Source organism: Musca vetustissima, unplaced genomic scaffold, assembly GCF_032173495.1.
Source record: "Musca vetustissima isolate MV318-11 ecotype Yass unplaced genomic scaffold, APGP_CSIRO_Mvet_v1 utg13038, whole genome shotgun sequence".
NCBI lineage: Eukaryota > Metazoa > Arthropoda > Insecta > Diptera > Muscidae > Musca > Musca vetustissima.
Window position 1 is genome coordinate 153,593 of NW_026878009.1, and position 20,793 is coordinate 174,385.

At 33.3% G+C, this 20,793-nt stretch overlaps 1 protein-coding gene across 2 annotated transcripts; it reads right to left on the reverse strand.

The window, feature by feature from the left end:
• Positions 1-1,693: 1,693 nt before the first annotated feature.
• On the reverse strand, positions 1,694-20,048 carry LOC133322791 (uncharacterized). 2 transcript variants are annotated; one of them, XM_061531748.1, is made up of 5 exons: positions 19,889-20,048; positions 18,939-18,991; positions 3,855-3,943; positions 2,198-2,385; positions 1,694-1,874 (listed from the first exon to the last, which is right to left on the reverse strand). In XM_061531748.1, exons 1-5 carry the CDS (start codon positions 20,009-20,011, stop codon positions 1,695-1,697), a joined length of 633 nt encoding a protein of 210 aa, XP_061387732.1. In that variant the 5' UTR covers positions 20,012-20,048; the 3' UTR covers position 1,694. The 2 variants fall into 2 exon arrangements, with proteins under 2 accessions (XP_061387732.1, XP_061387731.1); XM_061531747.1 differs by having other exon boundaries at positions 2,186-2,385.
• Between the last annotated feature and the right edge of the window lie 745 nt (positions 20,049-20,793).

The window sequence follows — 20,793 nt, forward strand, 5'->3', positions numbered from 1 at the left end:
CTTTATTTCTAAATATCGAAATGAGTAATAAATATAGGATTCAAGCCTCATACAAACTATCAAATGTTGAATTCCTACAATTCTGATAAGTCTTCGTACAATAACCATATGTTCGAAACTCCATGTTCACATCTAAAATCAAGTAAAAGAATTATACAAATATCACTTTTAGTTTCTGAGATATTGCAATTAGAAGTTTACCTTCATTCGAAATAGCCCTACTGCTGACTTATGTGTGCCTGTTACCAAAATTTGGTTTTCCCTTGTATTTTATGTTTTTGAAATTTCTTAATTTTCTACTACAACTACTGGGTGAGGGAGGGTGGTGGAGGGAGGGAGGGTCATTAACACATACTTCTTAAATTATGGATGGTACATACTGATATACATACATATTATCCACACCAATAACGAATGATGACATTATTGCTCCTAAAAATATGCTACAATTTGCTACATCATTCTCAGAAATTTAGCGACAATTTAAAGATCAAAATACAAAGGAAAATTTGATTTGTGGTATCAGGCGATCAGAATTTAACAGCAGCGATATTTTTCAATCAAGGTTTACTTCAAATAGCAATATCTCAGCAACGAAGCGAAATTTCTTTATGAAACTTTTACCAAATTGATGAGTTAAAATAATATTTTTATTGTAGATATAATAGGATGGTCTTATTGAAAATAAACGTACAAATATATTGGTATAATACAAATTCATCAACACTGATTGCTGAAATAACATCCGATGTTACCCAAATGACCGCCAGAAGTACATCAATGGCCTTGCTACCATTTTTAGAATTTTGGTAGCGAGTGACAGTAGAAAAGTTAATTTAAGAGTCACCTTGCATTCGGACAATGCACCGCTCTTTTCATGATAATTGGTAAATATTTAGCAGGCCAAATGGACCCAGACTTCTGTGTGAAAATTGCAAATTATGTCTATAATTCGAAATATTTTTTTTAATCGCTTACAAAAACAGATCGTAATATTTAAACTTCAAATCATTCTTTAAATACATACCATCCATCACAGTGAAAATATATAAACACTTATCACTCCCCATTTAAAAACCAACAGACATTTGTGTTTTCTCTTTAAATAAATTACTTTATTTACTTACAAAAATGATGATTGTGAACAATTGTGTGTTTGTGTGTAATTTGTTGATTTTTTATACTATACAAAATTAGAAAAAACACTTGTCTCATATTTTATACACTTTGTCCATTTTGTAGCAATGAATTTGCAATTCGTCATCTTCTCGCGATCTGTTTCATAATTAACATTTACAACAGAATTTCCCAGTAATTGTCATTTGCTTCTTCAAATTAAATTAATTAACTGAGAGGGTAACTAAAAACAATATTTTCGGGAAATCCTAACATTACGAGAGATTGAAGAGAAAAAACATGTCTACAATTTCATGTTACAGTTTACTCCAACAATGAGAGTATTTTTTTTTTAACTACCAATTTTAATGAAATGTTAACAATGTTTTGTTTTTAAATTATTTTTTTTACATACAAAAAACTTAAATTAAGCAACCAAATGTAAAAAAAGTTGAGGTCGTTTGAATGACAATGAATGAAGATATTAAAAGTGGAATTATTTGGTTGTCTACTAATAGATGAAGGAAGGAAAGACATTGGATTTACAGTTGTAAGAACAGCTAATCAGCTTCCTCTTCTTACAGTTCATCGTGTTTGGGTCCAGAGAACTCATCGTGGGAAATGAAACCATTCTTGTCCTTGTCTTCGTGTTGGAAGATTTCTTCAACTAATTTGTCGTTTTCCTTCAACATATTCTTCAATTCCTCCGAATCTTGACCTTCAACGGCGGTCATTTGTTTCTTCAAGTATTCACTGACCTGTAAAAAATTAAATTAGCAAAATAAATATTACGAAATGAAATGATGTCATTGATATTAACAAAAAAATATTAGAATTAAAGTGCAGTTTTTTTGTTAAAATTAAAATGATGGTTGTGTTAGTACTACTACAATGATGAGAAATGTTAATTGAAAAATTATTTTTTTTCCATTCTCCCTGGGAGGTTGGAGAAAAGGGAAAAGTACAAATACATAGTATAGTCACCATCCACCAACAGTAGTTCATGATTATACCCCAGTAACCAATTAAAAATCAAAAAGTGCAGAAAATGAAAAAGTGCGATCCATACATATTGGTTTACCTCTTCGCGGCTCAATTGCTTGTCACCATTTTCATCGATTTCCTTGAAGACATTAGTGGTTGGTGGGCTGTTGCTAATGTTGATGAGTTCAACATCGAAGATCAAAGTAGCCTTGGGTGGGATAACATTGCCAGCACCGCGATCGCCATAGCCCAACTCTGGTGGAATGGTAAGTTTACGTTTTTCACCTAAAAAAGGAGAAAAGGGAAAAAATATTATAAAATGGTTTCAAACGTAGTTTTGAGTTTTTTTTTTTTGGATTAGGCAAATAAAATTGGATATTTGAGATAAAAATTGAAAATCCTCATAAATAGTTGTTATGTCTCAATTTTTTCTAAAAAAAATATTTTATTTTGTTATAACTTTTTGTTATTATTTTGTTATAACTTTGATGTGACGAAGTTCGAGTAACATCAGAGTCGTTTTGGATCCATAACCTAAATGTTATATTGTCGAAACAATAATTGAATTTTTAACATTGATCATAATCTAATTCTATGTCCATTTAGTTATGTCATTACATAAGATTGAGCTTTGAAATTTCAGACATATATTGCTACTACTTTGAGGATTTTTGATATTGAAAATAGGATTTATAGGTAGATCTATTGGATTTATCCTAGTTCACAGAGAAACGTCCCAAAATTTTGAATCGATTAGGTTATAAGTTTTTGAGTGACCGCCATTCGCAAAAACACTGTTTGGAGAAGAACGCGTTTAAAGTTTGAGAATCCCTCTTGTATTCATTTGATGCTAACAAAATAAATCGGCTATATCTTCAAAAATTATTGAGATTTTCACTTGAAATTTTATAGGGATATTCTTGAATTGGTGTAGGTTCAAATTACATTAAAATGCAAAATTAAATTTTTTTGAAGCCGAGAATGGAGGGGTCCCTTAAGTACCTGTAATTATATCCTGCATCATCATAAGGTGGAGTGTATATTAAATTTGTCATTCCATTTGCAACACCTTGAAATATTCACCGGAGACCCCATAGAACCTTAAATATTTTCACATAAATTGTAACTACTAATAGGATGTCTGGTATTGAAAATGGGATATATCGGTATGACCCCCATATAAGGTACCGCCGAAATTTAGAATTTTGTGGATCTTTGGCGGGTTTTTCAATCGAATTTGATGTATTTTAGCTTGTTGAGTTTTTAATAGGTGATACATTTTCCTACCAAAACCTATTTTTTTTTAAATTTTTACGGTACGTTCTATTACGAAACACCCATATATTCGGAATTTTGGGACATTTCGGTACGTTTTTAAACCGAATTGACTGTAATTTGGTATTATGTGTTTCATTATGTGGCACATCTTCCTACCAAGAATTATCAATATTCACACACTTCTTTTTTAAAATAGACCCGTATGACGGGACCACGCAAATTTCGGTATTTTGGGGAGTTTAGGCACGGATTTTAAATCGAATTGCCAGGAATTTGCTATTTTGAATTGAAAAAGGGTAGCAAATCTTCCTTTCATTATAGCTCTCATATAAAGGCACCGGAATTACCATTTTTCGCATTTTTTAAACTGAACTCTTTTTTTTCTTTATCATTTCCAAATCGTGCTAAAATATATTCTAGATACTGAATACTTATTAAAGGGTTTATTTTTATTAAATTCAAATTTTTAAACTTACCAACACACATATCAACTAAACCTTGGTCCCAGCCCTTAATAACTTGCCCAGCACCCAATTGGAAGGTAAATGGTTGGTCACGATCCAAACTGCAATGAGAAGAAAAAGAAAAAAAGGTACAAACAATTAGAACCAATTGAAGATAAGTGTCATCTACAGCATAGAAGGAAATGAGAAAAAAAAACAATTCTGAAAACCATGTGAAGTGCTCTCACTGGAGGCGATGTAACAACACTTCATATTTAACGTATGCTTTGGTGGTACATCATTAAACATTCGTATGTCTACTTTTCACTGTATCACTCTGTGTGATGAATAATTCGTCATTTTTAGCCGTGAAGGAAATGTAATAAATGGTTTAAAAAAATTAAAACCACATACAATTTTTTAGACCTTACCAAGAGAAAAGTGATAAAATAAAATGAATTTAAAGAAAATTATGGGCAACAATCTCATGATTATCCTTTGATGATTATGGAAGTGGAGGGAAAAAAGGAGAGAATATATGTAGTCATTTACACCTTTAAAATTTTTAAATTAAAATTATGGCTCTTTCATTATATTTTATTTTTAAAATAAATTCTATTACGATATTTGTTGGCATACGATTTTTGTTTATTACAAATAACAACAATTGAATGCGAACATCTTTTTAAAAATTAATATTGTCGCCATAGGATTTTGTTCTAATGTAGTCCCCCTTCTTCTTCCTCTTCGTCCAACTGTTCAACAAAAAATAAATGACACACGCGGGGCTAAATAAAAAATGATTATCATAAACTTAAACAACTTATCACAGACTGTGCTCAGGGAATTGAGAGGGGATGGGTGTTGGGTGAATCAAATAAACAGAATTTGTAAGATATTTTACAAAATATGTAAACATATTTCTGTTAGAAGACGACAATATTTATAAGGATGTTTAGGTGTATAAATATAACACATGTGACGTCATCTTGTGGACAATTTTGATAGGTGTAATATACACCTATCATTGGACTGGCTACATACCCAGCAATCGAAATAATTCGATATGAATTTTTAAGAAGTCTGGATGCTTAATTATATATTTTATGGGGTAGGATACTCAATCCTCTTTCTTAAAAAATCGTTACACAAAATATATTGGCTTTATACTCCTGAAGTTCATCTCTCCCCGGTTTTCTACCAAAGTTCATAACAAATTATTATCCAATCATGTCTCTTTGAATAACAATTAGCATATTTAATGAACATAAATCAATGTTCCCAATATTAGGAAGTTATGCGATGATACCTTCCCAAGGTATTAATATAAATCCCATAAATTCTGATATACGGAAAAGCTTTACAAAAGATTTTCAAATGATAATAAAAAAACCAACAACAACAATAATAACAATATTAATACAAGTATGTTGGGAAAACGTTGGCACACTGAATACGCATAAAATTAGTTATGCATTTGCAAAAATGGCGATAAAAAATCTAGCATTAGAATCATAAAACTGCACACACACAAACAAACACAATATACAAATCTTCATTATGATATTGGCTAGATATAAATAAACAGAAGCGTGGCAGAACGAAATAAATGCTCTTCTATCCCACCAACCAGTTTTTGTTTATAGAAGGAAGAAACCCCTGCGCCACTGTTCGCTCATCTGAAGACATTTGTGCCCCTTCAGTCAAGTCAGCCGCACACAGCTCACAATAGAATCGTCATCATCATAATCTCTTAAAACAACAAATCCTCCACAACATTTGCACGACTTGTTTTCTAGGTGTTTATGGCAAACTGGCGGAAACAAGTGTCAATGCTTGTAAAAAAACAACAAACAAATACGTTCACCGAAATGCAATACAAATTCAAGGCAAAAAAATGAACTCTATATATGAGGGACCACGAAGAAGAGCGAGCATCAAAGTATAAGCATGCATAACATATTGAAGTGCGCCAGAAAACATGCGAAACATAAGAATTTCCCCATATAGAGTGGGAAAGCCACTCATAATCCAACGGAATCCTCAAGTAATATCCAGGTCGTAATTTTTTCTATTTTGATGGTGTTTTTATAAACACATTAATTTTAGAGTGTTAGATGCGGGTGCCGCAGCATAACAATGCGTAGTAGTAGGATGTTGCGGACAAATATTTTTCCGTTTGGAATTCCATGACATTTGAAGGTGTTGCTGTTGTTACAGTTAAACTGTCACCTTGTAGGGTATTTTGTGTGTGTGTGTGAAAAACCACATAAGAGATTATCCTTGGTTCCTTTGCCTGTCATTTGTTTTGTTTTTGCCTTTCGTCTTCACCTTGGGATAAAACAGTCAAATGTCGCAGTGTTGTCGGGAAAATGCTTCATCATTCTACAGAAAAATCATCATCAGCAGTTAAGCTTGTAATATAACGGAACGAGGGGGAGATGTGTACTCCCTCCTCTTGTGTTTACAAATGTATAAACAAATGAAGACAACCGTATTTGAATTGTAACAAAATCCCCCCAGAGGAAAAGGCACATAAAATATTTAAACCCGCCACTTGTTCAGTGTGCCTGGCTGTTAAATAAACGTTAATATAGAAAAAATATGTAAAGTTCTTGTTGTCTGATGTAAGCTGGCATCAAAGCCCAAGAACGAAACTTGTTGTAGAATTTGCTACTCACCATCAGCAGCAGCAGCCGAACTGCAAGTAGTAACTACAGCAATTGTTAGTGCAAACTTTTTTAGTACTTTTTTTATTTTTCCAAAAGTGTTGCATTGGGAGGCATTTTTCATTTGTTAAAAAGTTTTTTTTTCTTTGCCTGTACAATATGATAATCATAAGGTCTGGATGATTTGCCAAAAAAGGACAGTTTGAAAAAAATATGTTTCTAAATTTATTTGCAGTCTGTTGTATTCTATTAAATTTATTTTAGAAAAATTAGTAAAGTTTATAAATAAATAAAATGAGACCATATTATAGACGGTAGACCGATTATGTGTAATCTGAATGGTATTGGATCTTTCGATATTTCTGTATAATAAGGGGAACTCCCTCTTATAAAAATGTTTTGGCAGGTTATATTTTATCTTTAACCCTTTGAGCCCCGAATGTTTTCCGCAATCTTAGAACAAATTTCTGTTCACAGATTTAATGCAACTATCCTAAATAGGATATGCACAAAATTCGCTACATCCTTGCATTAGAGAGATACAGTACATTCTTTTGGAAAAATTAAAGTCCAATATCAAGAAAACCAAAAGCAAAATCGACAGAAAGTCATTATAAATTATTCTCTATATTTTTTTTTACAAGAATCAAAAATAATTCTGGTGGCAGAATTCGTACAATTTGAATACGAAGCGATTTAAATAATTTAGACTGTATACACAAATTAATACTCTACACAAATATACCCTCTAAATTCTCTATTTTGAAAAGCTCATAACATTACCAACATTTTGAATTTTTTTGATTTTTCTTTTGATATGCGTCGTCCATAATCGGGTTATGTATAGATTTCCCTACTTATCGCCTGGTTAAGAACAATATACAGAACTTCGTAGGCACCCTTTAAATATTCATAAAATACTTCAGTATTACTGAAGGATGTAACCGTTAGCCCTATTATTTCATTATTGCCAATTTGATTGAAAACGTGTCGAAATTCCCCAAAATAGATAACATTTCAGATTAGATTTTGCTTTCTCTACAAAAATAATATGTTTAAAAAATCCACGCCAAAAGATTAAACTTGAAAAAATACTTTTAAAAAAATCCGCGCCTAAAATTAGACTTGAAAGTTTATAGTTTAAAAAATCCACGCCCAAAATTAGACATGAAAAAATAAAGTTCAAAAAAATTTAATTAGACTGGAAAAATTCACGCATAAAATTGAACTTAACTTAAAAAAAAATTCTAAATATGTCTAAGGCTTTTGACCTTTGTATTCATAAATACTATTTGAGTTTGTTAGTTTCAGATATGTTCATCCCAAATTTCTCTTCCTTATTATTCAGCATGACAACATTCCATTGTAGCCGCTTCGATGATGGCATTGTATGGGATATCACTTGTAACACAGTTTAACTTATTGTTAGAGTTTTTTGTTTTCTTTATTTTAATTTCAATATTTTTTATTTATTGAATATTTTCCGAGGTATATGAATATACGAGGCACAACGACGACAATGGCAATACCTTTTACCGGAATTAATTTGTTATTGATGGTGCCGATGAATTGTTAATCGCCGTGTAAACAGTTAATTGGATTGTCACATTTCTCGCGCTATACAAATATGTTTGTTTGTATGTAGGCAATGTGACAGACAGACGGGGGATGGAATGAAAGAAAGTCTGTGCAATATGAATGAGTATGCTACTTTTCATCCGGATACGAAGAGTAGATGATGATATCCATCATTATGATGAATATGGAGTAACCAAATATCGACAGGTGCTGATGCAGCTGAGTTCAATGTGTCAGCCAAAAAAAAAAAAAAAAAAAAAAACGAATTGAAATTCATATCAGTGAGGGATAGCCAAAAAATTAAATGATATTAAATTTGATTAAATCAAATAGTTCAGTGGATAATCGGTAATGGAAACTTCACGACGAATGCAGCAAATATACGTTGATGGTGATAGGAATCCGAATTAGTTTGTTTAATTCGTTGTTTAAAGAGTGAACAAAGTGGAAATTTTGCCAAAGTCATGTCTTAGTTATTAGCAAGTTTTTGTTGTTGTTGAGCTTTGTTTAATGTTATAAATAGGAATGGTCAGAGTTTTGTTATTTTAATTTCTAGAACACTAACAATTTAAAAAAATCATCTTACGTGTACAAGTAGACGCCTTAGGATCAGATTTTACTTTTTTTAATGAATACTTTTTGAGGATTATATCGTATTTTTTTGTCCACAGTTACCATATTACACTTAAGACAAATCGAAATACAAATGAAATTTGCGAATGACATCTATCCAATCTATCTATCTCTCATCGTGACCCTATATATTTTCTGAATGTGGTGGTATGATTAAAATTTCAAAAATAAAACTACTATTTTCACATACTTCATTGGTATTTCACATCGTTGTCACATACATTTTCACATATTTTTCGACAAAGCCATCCATGGTTTACCGACAATTTAAGTAACCAACAATAAAAATTTGTTACCATTTTATAGCCAACTCTTAAAAGGTGATAATCATCTTAAAAGAAATGGACACCAAACTCTGTTGTCCGAGGTTTGGTTACCAGCCACCACACAAAATAAATTGTCACATACGAGTTAATATTTGATAATGAAGTAGTAAATAGGAAGAAATGAGAGAGAGCGAGAGGTTCAGTCAACCCAAAATATTTTGTAGACTTTCACTGGACTCAAGATTATGACACTTTAATACAACAACAACATAACAGCAATGCAATTCAGACCCAACTTTTAGATTCGTTCACTTATTCGAGCCACTACCACCCATCAAAGTAGTCGGCCTGCATTCCATAAGAGATCCAAAAAACGAATGAAAAAAAAACAACATTCAAAATTTTCCAGCTTCATAGGACGGACAAGTATGAAATAAAGTCAAGCTACAAAAAATATGAAACGAACGAACTTGAAAATTATGTTGCCAGCAGTTCGCTGTTAGGAAAAGTAAAAAATGCGTAATTTATATACTCGCTCATACATCATCAAGTAACCAGCCCAAGACAAGCGTTTCCAGTTTTCCAACTCGGTGGCGTTGCATGATAAAAGGTGTCTGGCCAAAAAGACAAGAAATATGACCAAAAATGTTGCTATTTTTTCGGAAGTGAGACAGTTTGGCCAAGACTAGGCACAATGGTGGGCCAGACATTGGTAAAGAAGGGTAATTTGTTGAAAGTGGAATTAAAAAGAAATAAAAAATGTCGTTAAGTTTGTCCGTGCCGATTTTTAATACCCTGCATCATAAGGTGCGCATTAAGAAGATCTAATATAGATCGAGACTGATGGGTTTATATGAGAGCTATAGCATGTCATGAAAACCTAATCTATGCAAAACACCGAATAATGAGGGTGGTAATGTTTTATGGGACCCCAAACAGAAGTCAATATTAATATATTTTGGTGGAGATTATCATTTAAAGATAACCTAAAAACCCATATTATCCAATTTGATTGAATAACGTGTCGAAAATCCCTCAAAATACCGAATTTGTGAGCTACTATTGTTATATGAAGCCTATCCAATGTTTTGGTAGAATGTTTTATTTTATTATTAAAAATCCACGCCTAATACTATACTTGGAAAATATTGTTTTTAAAATTATTATGCCTAAAAATATACTCGAAACAATTTTTTTAAATCCACGCCTAAAATTAGAATTGAAAAATATTTTAAAACCTAAATATAGACTGGAAAAATATTTTCTAAAAAAACTGCGCCTTAAATTAGACTTGAAAAAACATTTTCTAAAAAACTGTGCCTTAAATTATTTTTTAAAAAATCCAGATTTAAACACTGTCCTCACTTTTTACTACGACATATTTGTTATTTGACGGATTTTTGTACATGTTACAAATTAATAAAACTTTTTACCACTTTACTACTTTGTCACACTGAAACTTTCGCCGCCAAATATATATGTATACATCTGAATATTTTTTCAAACCCCTTGTAAACTATTTTTCCAGCAGTGTTTCTTTTTTTTTTTCAAACACCTCATCAGCACTTTTTTGCCTCCATGAAGATGTATGACATGTTTATCATTTTAAATGATGAAAATGAAATGTCAACAGCATGAAAAATAAACAAAACAAAACCGTGTAGACAGATACGACCAAGGTGGAGTAAAACAACAAAAAGAAAGGGGAGAAAGAGTTATGACTGTTTATGACTTTTGTTCGAGATCTGCATAAATAATAATTTCAATATTTAGGTTTTCAGGTTAACAACGGCATAATAAACTAATTAGAAAAAGAAATGCTGAAAGATGGGGAGGAGTAGCTGTAGAATGACAAAAGGACTTGTTGAAGAACAATGATTCTTCTTAAAGCTAAAAGAAACAACAATGAATGAATCCTCCCTCCTTCAATTGCATTCTCTTATTGTAAATAGTTTATTCTACAGACTTCAGGTGTGCTGCTCTTCTGTATCCTTCCTCGTGGCCAGTCTATTGTTATATCCTTGCCTGTTTTTTCTTCAAATTGTCTACTGCACTCATTTGCCCATGGAGCACGTGTTTCTAATGTTTAGTTTCTTTTATGTAGAATGATGGGTTTGTCTGTCGGTCTGGTTTTTATGGTTGTTTTTTATTTAGCAGGTTTTGTGTTTTTGCTTATGACATGTAGAAGTTAGGCTATGCTCAATGAACGATTGGGAGGAGGAGGGACAGGCGCTGGATAATATAAAAGCCTGTAAAACGTGACCATATCCTTTATTTTGCTAGTGTTAAATAATTTATAAATTGTTTAAGTATTGTTTTGATGGAGCGGCGAAATGGAATAGGAGTGAACATGTTTTAATTATGTAAAATGTGTTTGGTTAGTTAAATCCTCTTTCTCTAGTCTATAGAAGTTTATGGGGAAATATTTTTATTTTGTTTTTGCAAAATAGTCAGGCTGAATCCCAGTTTGTTGTTTTTATAAAAAAACAACTATTTATTAGTGGGGAATGTATGGCATTGTTTGTCGAGGGGTAAGGCAGGGAAGACTATAGTTTCGGATCACGCCACTGATCCTCATCAGTTCCCTTAGTTTTTTGTTGGGATATTCTCCCCAGAAGCTATTGCTTCTATACAAAAAACCTTTCATACCCAAATGTCTCTTGTAACAAAGCGAAGTACTTAGCTGACCAACGACATAAACTGCATGAGAATTTCGCTGGAGCCTCACTTCGAGGTTAACAAGGCATTTACAAACAATACCACACCTTTCCCACTGTTGTGTGTTGTCACATCGCGACAAATGCACACAACGACTTTGTTGGTGTTGCTAGTGTACAGCAACAAACCAAACAGTTTAACCGTGCCTGCGTCTACAACTTCAGTAGTGTTGGCGGTTTATTTGGGATACCATTTGTATTTTGTTTTTGCAAAATAGTCAGGCTGAATCCCAGTTTGTTGTTTTTATAAAAAAACAACTATTTATTAGTGGGGAATGTATGGCATTGTTTGCCGAGGGGTAAGGCAGGGAAGACTATAGTTTCGGATCACGCCACTGATCCTCATCAGTTCCCTTAGTTTTTTGTTGGGATATTCTCCCCAGAAGCTATTGCTTCTATACAAAAAACCTTTCATACCCAAATGTCTCTTGTAACAAAGCGAAGTACTTAGCTGACCAACGACATAAACTGCATGAGAATTTCGCTGGAGCCTCACTTCGAGGTTAACAAGGCATTTACAAACAATACCACACCTTTCCCAAACAATGCCATACATTCCCCACAAATAAATAGTTGTTTTTTTATAAAAACAACAAACTGGGATTCAGCCTGACTATTTTGCAAAAACAAAATACAAATGGTATCCCAAATAAACCGCCAACACTACTGGGAAATATTTTTCTTAATAATAATGCAGAAAATCATTGTGAAATAGTGCATAATGATCATGGATCATATAACTGAAAAATTGGACTATGTATATGGAGTCCAAGGCCATTGCAAAACCCGGTTGCGTAGATAACCGGGTTATGCATGCCAAGTGTGTGGTCTTCGTCTGAATTCCCGATACCCTTGTATATAACCAACCTTCAGACAGATATATGATTTTTATTGTGTTGTAAATTGTGTATGTAACCCATAACGGTGATATTATAAAGTCAAAAGGTCAATGTTTATTTTCACCCCAACTGCTTCATTCACCCCCCGCCCACTACCATAGTCTCCTTCTCTTTTGCCTCACCAATGGGACATTGTAATTTTTTAACCGGATCTTAAATATTTAATAAGCTTCGATTTTCAATGAAAACGGAGTAAAATAACCGGGGAAAAACAATTCAACAAATGTTGCACATAAAAAACACAACATACGCGCACACATACAAACCATTGCCTGCCATAACAACATACAGGATCAGTTGTTGGTAATGTGAATGTTAAACAGGATGAATGAAATTGATTGCATTGGTTTGCGACTGTGAATGTGAATCTTTGTTTCATTTGCAACTGTAACACATTTAAAATGTAAACAAACCCTCAATCCCAACATAAAAAATTGAGAAAGGTAGGGGGAAAACATTCCATCCCACCACTACCACAATTCGGAAAAAAGGCTCAGAATGGGTATGAATAAATAAACCAATAACCGGTGATAAACTCTGTCTCTCATTCCAAACCCATCAAAACAGAAGCACGTGACGTTATCTGTTCTGGGGAAAATCATATTATTTTCCCACATAGTCGTCCAGAGAAGGCAAAAAAGGATATCACACACACACACACACCAACTCATAAAATAAACGTACAACAAGCATATCGATGGATTTGCTTCATTCATTGCTCGCATAGAGCAATGGATTTATAACATGAAAAATCAAAATTCAGGATTTTCCAGACAGATGAGCCAGCAAGTGTTATACCATCCAGTCGTCCTCCTCCCCCTCTATACTTCTCACACAATGTCAAGTGGTTGTGCGTGTGTGTGTGAGTTTGCCAAAATGAAATTTAAAGTTTGTGTTCCTTTGGAGAGAAACAGTCTCTTGTATTTCCCCCTTTATTCCGACTCACTTACGCAGTGATTACTATGAGGTTTTATACCTAAGTATCACCTTAGGGATTAATCGGTTGTTTTTTTGGGTGTCAAATAAAAGGAACAACTTGGACAGTTTGTTCATCACTTTAACACTTGGCCAAAACAGAAAAAGGTTGTTCCTTCACACAAAGCCACCAAGAAACTTCATGGCAACACAGTTATAAAGTTTGTATTTTTTTTTTTTTTTGTACTACGAAGAAGGGGGATTCTCTTGGACAAGCAATTGCAATGTTCACCTCGAACACGTACAATGCTCCATCCTGCCATCCTTTTGAAAATGAATAAAGAAGCGAAGCAATACTTTTTTTTAGCATTATTGCTTTGAATCCTTTAAATTATTCAAAATATTTTGCGATTATATGTTCCATGTAGCAGAGATGTTGGTGAATACTCATCTCCTTTTGCCCCGCAACGAAATACATGCTATAAATGGCAAATATCCTTAGCTGTGGCAAGGATCATATGTAGAGTAGTATTTTTTAAGATTATTTTCTTGCCATAAAATTTGTTGAGACTGAAAAAAAAAACAACAACGACGTTCATTTGTTTCATTGAGTTCGTGTTGTTGTTAAAATGTAAAGTTAATGTGTCTGCCGCTTGCAATTGCAAATGTCAGAGGAGGCTGTTCTTCCTTTGGATAGGCTCTCTAAGGGAGCTACATTTGTATGGTGAATTAGTAGAAAAAAATTAACACATCAAATAAATTTAATTGGAAAATGGAAAGACACCATTTTAGGGACTTAAAGAAACGGGATTTAAGGCAGTTTTTAATAAAGGATTCGAAAGTTTCCTATATATAAGATCTACGAAACTTATAGCCATTGGTGATCCAATGAAATTCCTTCTATTCGCAGAATATATTTTATTCATTAAAGGAGTTTAATGCGAAGTCCTCTCTCCATGGATAAAGTCGGACAATGAAAAAGTGGAATTATGTAGGACCATGTTTTGGCATTTATTTGATTCAATTGAAACAACATATGAATGGATATCGCGAAATGATCGACTTCTTGTCAGTTTTTTATACTTTTTTCGGAGATTTCAATATTTTTATCAGATGGTTACTATGTAATTTGTTTGAATGAAGATTGGGAAATGATCGATTTCTTGAAATTCTTCATCTATTTTATTTTCTTAAATATTCTTATCATATGGTTACTATGAAACATGTTTGAATGGATATTGCGAAAGAATCGACTTCTTGAAACTTTTCAGCTATTTTATATCCTTTAAAAATCAGAAAAACATGTTTGAATGGATAAAAACATTTAATACGGTTACATTAATTAAAATAGAATGTGTATAAAATAAAAGCATAAAATATATAACAAAAAAAATAATATTAAGAAAATAGATACAATTGAAATAGCGTAATATGGTTTAAGTGGATGTTAAAGTATGAGGCCTTTTGCAGGTTTACAATATTTAAAGGTGTGTAGGTGGTGATGGTAAGTTTGAGATCTCCCAATATTTTGAAAAATGTAGTAGACAAAATTGCCGCCAATTATTCCAATTATTAAAAATAACAAGAGAATTGCTCCAGCGCCCGCCAAAAACGCAATTATTGCATTTAATCCTTTTTATAATTAAGCAGACACGTATGCCAATAAAAAATTCAATTTTACAATGGCTATTCCTAAGAAGACGAAAACGAATAAAAACATGCCAAATATTGACATCCTTTTATCAAAGATACACTCCCACTCTCATTGGTTATAAAAATGGTAACAGACAATTTTATAATAAAAGACCCGAACTTACAATGAATGTCCATTGAATGCTTTCCATAAAAACAAGGTAAATGATGTCTTCCTCCGTTCGCCAAAGACTGACTATGTTGCCGGGGCTCATGTTCTAGACATAGCCACAATTGATCACCACTTACAATGGCATCTTTGAAGCGTGGCCTTATATAAAACTGTCATTTCCAGGGTAAATGAAAATCATCATCAAATGAATGCAAGGAAATTAAAGTGGACAAAAAGAGCAGCAAGAAAATGATGGCTAGCAAATAAATATAAAGAAGCTAAGACACATGTGCAATGAAATTGAATACCTTTTGTATCTGTTATTGGTTAATTATTTTATATGGGATAGGGACTGAACGCTTAATTGCTTATCATTTGTACACCGCCTAATTACATCATCATCAGAGTTTTCATCAACAGCAGTACAATATCAGGTGTTTTGCTTCTCTTCAACCTGCCCAGATTTGCATTTGTAAGATAAATGGAAAAATTGTGGGTGGTTAGCAAACCACTTGAGGATGTTAACATTTCGTTGTTATAAAGAAAATTCATTTTTGTTTTCTTTTAAAAAAGACCCTGCTAGTCAGGGTGATTAAAATTGCGTATTTGTTGTTGTTGGTGGCTTCGCTTGTTTGGCGTTAAATGCGGTTGTTAGTTTTTTTGACGCAACACAAGTTGGCGTTTTTTTATCGTTTGTCTTTTGTTAGTTATTATTGTGGCCGTCTTTGGTAGTCTTTATTGTTGTTGGTAATTTCCGGTAGAGCCAAGCTTCAATAACAACTACAAACGCCAGCAAAGAGGAAAAACTTCCAACCTTTCGAGGAGAGAATGCAGTTTATATGCTTGAATAACTTTGGTGCTCATCTCCGCTGGTAGTAAAAAGAAGCTAACTAACAGCAAACGCTGCTCGTCGTTTCCATCTACCTCAACGACGGCTATGACAAGACAGTGTTTAACACATTTTTGCTTTAAGCCAAAAATGTTACATTTTTGCAACGAAAAAAGGAAAGGAAAACAAAATCCCAGCACTTGATTATACATAAAGAGTTTCAAAAGCAATTTTTCCATCGTCATCATGTCCTTTTCTGTAAAACTCAAGGTTCTCGTTGTTGTTCCTGTTTTGTTCGGTGATTAAGTAATGCACAATGTCTCAAAACAAGGTGAACTGTTAAAACTTGAAATATTTTCCAACCCCAGTTGTGGGTGTAAGGAAGGGTGCCTCCTGATTTTTGCATGCAACAGGTGGTTGTCGGCGTGTGTGTTTGTTTACCCTAGCTTTCATCATCAAGATGTGATGACGATGATAAACAAAAAGAGACGAGTAAGAGTAAATAGAAGGGGAATTCGTATAAATCTCGGTAAATTAAACACAAATCATAATGAACCAGAAAAATAAACCACCACCCAACCAACCATCAGACAGAAACAGAAACTTTCACTTTGGGAATAGTTGAGAAGTCGTCGTCTGTCGTTGGTAATGGAGGATGTAATGCATGTATGTGAAAGAAGAAGAGAAATATGTTTGTTAATAAGGAATGACATATTTTTTAGAGTTGCGAATGCGGAATAAGGAATTCACATTAGTAAGAATAAAGTCGGATTATGAAAAATGGTATTTATGTAGTACCATTTTTGGCATATATGTATTTGATTTAATTGAATCGATTTCGACTTTTTTGGCATCGTGCTAAAATCTTGTACATTTGATACATATTTCATCTTATTATTTCGTAGGAATCGGATTGCAAAAAAAATTAAACCCGATATCCAAGGTTGTGACAATTGGGCAGTTGTTGGTGGAAGTTCCAAAGGTAGCGAGCGTGAAGCAGGTGCCTGCGTCGGCTGCCACCTGCTTCGCCAATGCAGATGGTTTATAATATAACATCTCTTTTTCGAAACCCTGTTGTAGATCATTCACATTCCTTTCATCTCATCTAAATGAATTCATTGAAAAGTACATTTTTATATTTGATTATTCCTATTTTATTTTACTTGTTCTCTCTATTTATTTCGTCTGGTGCTAAATTGGCCATAACGTTAACCTAAGGACACCATTATTATTTAATCAAGCAGATAACACAATTTCAGGACAAAATTGCATACCTTTTGCAAACACAAAAAACTATTCAGCTATGCTAAGTAAATTTGTTTGGCAATTTGCATTTAAGGCACAATCACAAAACAATTTCCCTCAAAATTAAATAAATTCTAAACATGAGATTTTGAAAACTAAACAAAAAACACAAATCTACAAGTAGGAACGACTACATATTAATATAACAAATGTATTTTGAATACACTACATGTAAGTTGAACGTTGAAAATACACTTCAATGTACAGGCAAAGTTTGACAAGCATTAAAGTACCACTCACACTAACCAATCCAAGCCCCGTAATAAATTTCTAATCTTTGAGAGCATGTGGACATAAACAATTATTTCTAATCATTTTGCTAGATTTTTGTGTTATTTTTTTGTTTGTGGACAACAAAAATTTCGGTTTCATATATTAATATTATAGAGAATAAATTTATTGGGTACTATAGAAAAAAATCATAGAAACATGTGAAGCAGGAGGTCTGCCTAAATGTTTAGCTGATAAGCATTTGCCGCTCTAATAATAAACCAGCAGTAACAGAAGTTTTTTTGTTCGACTTCAGTTTGTTATCATTTAGAGGGTTTAGAAACACATTGGTGACTTATCAGGTTTCGTTGAGGGGAGAGAAATATGCATATCATGTTGCTTGACTCGCAAGTAGTACGAACATGTGGCAAATGAGAAACCCTTATTTTCACTCTTTTGGTTAGTAGAGTTGACAGCTTGCCCAATTAAATTTATATTACATATTTTCAAATTAAATATCTTCATAAATTTTAAAGACATTTTTCCAATGCTGATAATTTTAGTGCTCTGATAAGAATTTTCACAGAAGAGTTGGAGGGAGTATTGAATGTTTTTAGAAAAACAAATGTACCATTTACTGTTAGGGGAAACGATAATATAAGAGATTCCCATATTTAATTGCCACAGAGTATTGAAAAAGACAAACTTTTTTTCGTTACCTATCAATCTCAACAACTCAATATTTATTTAATGAAAATGTCCTGGCCTTTGAAAACTCAAACGCAACTTTAAAATAATTTTTGCACTTTTAAATTCCACGTTTTTTCCTCTCTCCAAAAAAGAAATGGTATACTCTTTCCCTCAAAAATACATGGCCAAAGTGTAATTTTGAGGGAAAGAGTATAATAATAAAAGCAGACGCTCCTCTTTAATATGTGACCAACAATAGAGTTGTTCCCCTTGTTGTTGTTGTCGGCTGTTGAATGACCAAGATTCTTATCAATGATTTTTGCAGCTAATTTACGACAATGTTTATACAAACGTGTTAAAAACATTGTTCGTTTGGCGTTCCTGTGTAAACTAGGAACAATACCAGGCGAGAGTATTGGAACACACATTATTATGAGGACATCTCTTTTTTGATCACGCGCAAAAAAGGACATAAATTAAAATAAGCCAATAAATAGGCAGCATAACACACAACAATGCATTTTGTTTTATCCCAAAAAAGGTTTGCGATGGGAGTAGAGAGTAACATAAACAAATCGTAGGGACAAAGAGTGTGAACGTACCTAGAATCGAATTTTTTGCCATCAGTCAATGTGCCGGTGTAGTGCATGGTGAGCTGTAATAAAAAAGAAAGGGGAAAGTGATGAAAATTTTTCGAAACACATAAGGTAGATAAGTCGATATTCAAAATAACATACAAAGGTTTGCAAATAAATCAATTATAAATGTTGTTAAGTATGGCCGATCGTACTTCACCTAAAATCGATCGAGACTTTTATATGGAGGCTATACCATTGTAAATTATTGGTATCAACCTATTGCTAATCAGATTGAAAAACATTCTTAAAATCCCCTAAATACAGAATAATGGGCGAAGGGGTACAGTTAGATGTGGCCTACCTCTGGATGAAGTTCTAAGAAATGTTGTGAAAAATAAATTATGTCTTGGAAGTAACGGGCAATGAAGATGGCTTGTAATGTTAAGCAGATCAAAAACAGTTTGAAATGGGGCTACTAGTGGTGAAATTGTTAACTTTTGGTAAAGGGATTTTCTACTATTCTTACCTAAGAATCCTTATTTAATTAGTTGGCTCGAGACGGAACATTCGTTCCATTAGCCGATATCCAAAAATACCTCCATGCGAAGTTTTTCCAATTTGAAATACCATGTTTTGAGATATTTTCTCCCACTTGCTTTTTCTATAGATTCTTAACCGTCCCTTAATGTCAGAACCATCAGTAGGCTCGCTTTTTATAAAATTTGGTCAAAAAACCGAATATTTGGGGGCTATACCAAAACGTGGACCGATATATCCTATATTCAATGCCAAGAGTAATAGCAATTTCTCTATTGTGATTTCAAAAGACTGAGGACAAAAAAGGTCCTTGCGACCCAATATTACTTTATTTTTTAATTAAAAAATTATAAACTTTTTAAATTTCTGTAACGATTTTTTTTCTCCCAGTGTTTTTCCCAATTATCATCACATTTGCATAATCAACAACAACTTACCGTATCACCAACTTTGGATTTTTGTTCACAAACTTCTGGTACGCTGACCACATCAACTTTAAGATCCTCGCTGCGTACGGCAGCCACTAAAAGGCACGAGACAATAAGTACGGATTTGAACATGGCTGCAATGAAAGAAGAAAAACAAAACAAATTATAAATAAAAAACAATATTCAAATTCATATGGCGCAACAAATTAAGGTAAACAAAAAGAAAAACCCACCGTTTGGGGTTTTTCACAATCACGACTTTGGCAGACAATCATAAACACGTCATCTTAGGGCCTGACATGGCAAGGTTATGTTAAAAACCAACAACTTCTTACAAAAACACAAAATAGAAGAAGATAAACAAAGCAAACATAAGGTGGCAAATGCCACAAAAGGTTGCATCATAACCATGAAAAACAAATAGCAACAACAACTCATTGCTGTTGCAGCAGATTTCATCAGCAGAGGACACAACCGGCTTAAATGCATCCACAACGCATTTCCAACGCAACATGCAACTGGAAAAATGAATGAAACCAAAAGACACCACAACCGACCGACCCCTCATCTCTATGCCAAAAAAAGAAAAAAAAACAGACAAAGGCCAAATCGCATAAACTTGGCTGGCTCTCATCTCTTCCTACCTAGCCTCACCACCGGCTATCGACTAGCAAGTTTTGTTGAATGTCTGTGATTGCTTTGCATTAAAGCCATTTTTATTGTAAAACATGATGGTGAGGTGATATTGTTGCTGCTTTTGTCCATTTGTCCGCATTATAATTGTTATGCAATTGGTTTTTTGGCCAATGCGTCTTTTCAGCCAGTCTTCAACGGCACAAATTAAAGTGATTGCTGTGAGAGTGTGGTGGATGAGAGGTGAGCTGAACAAATGCCACCCTTGCACCTTTAAATTT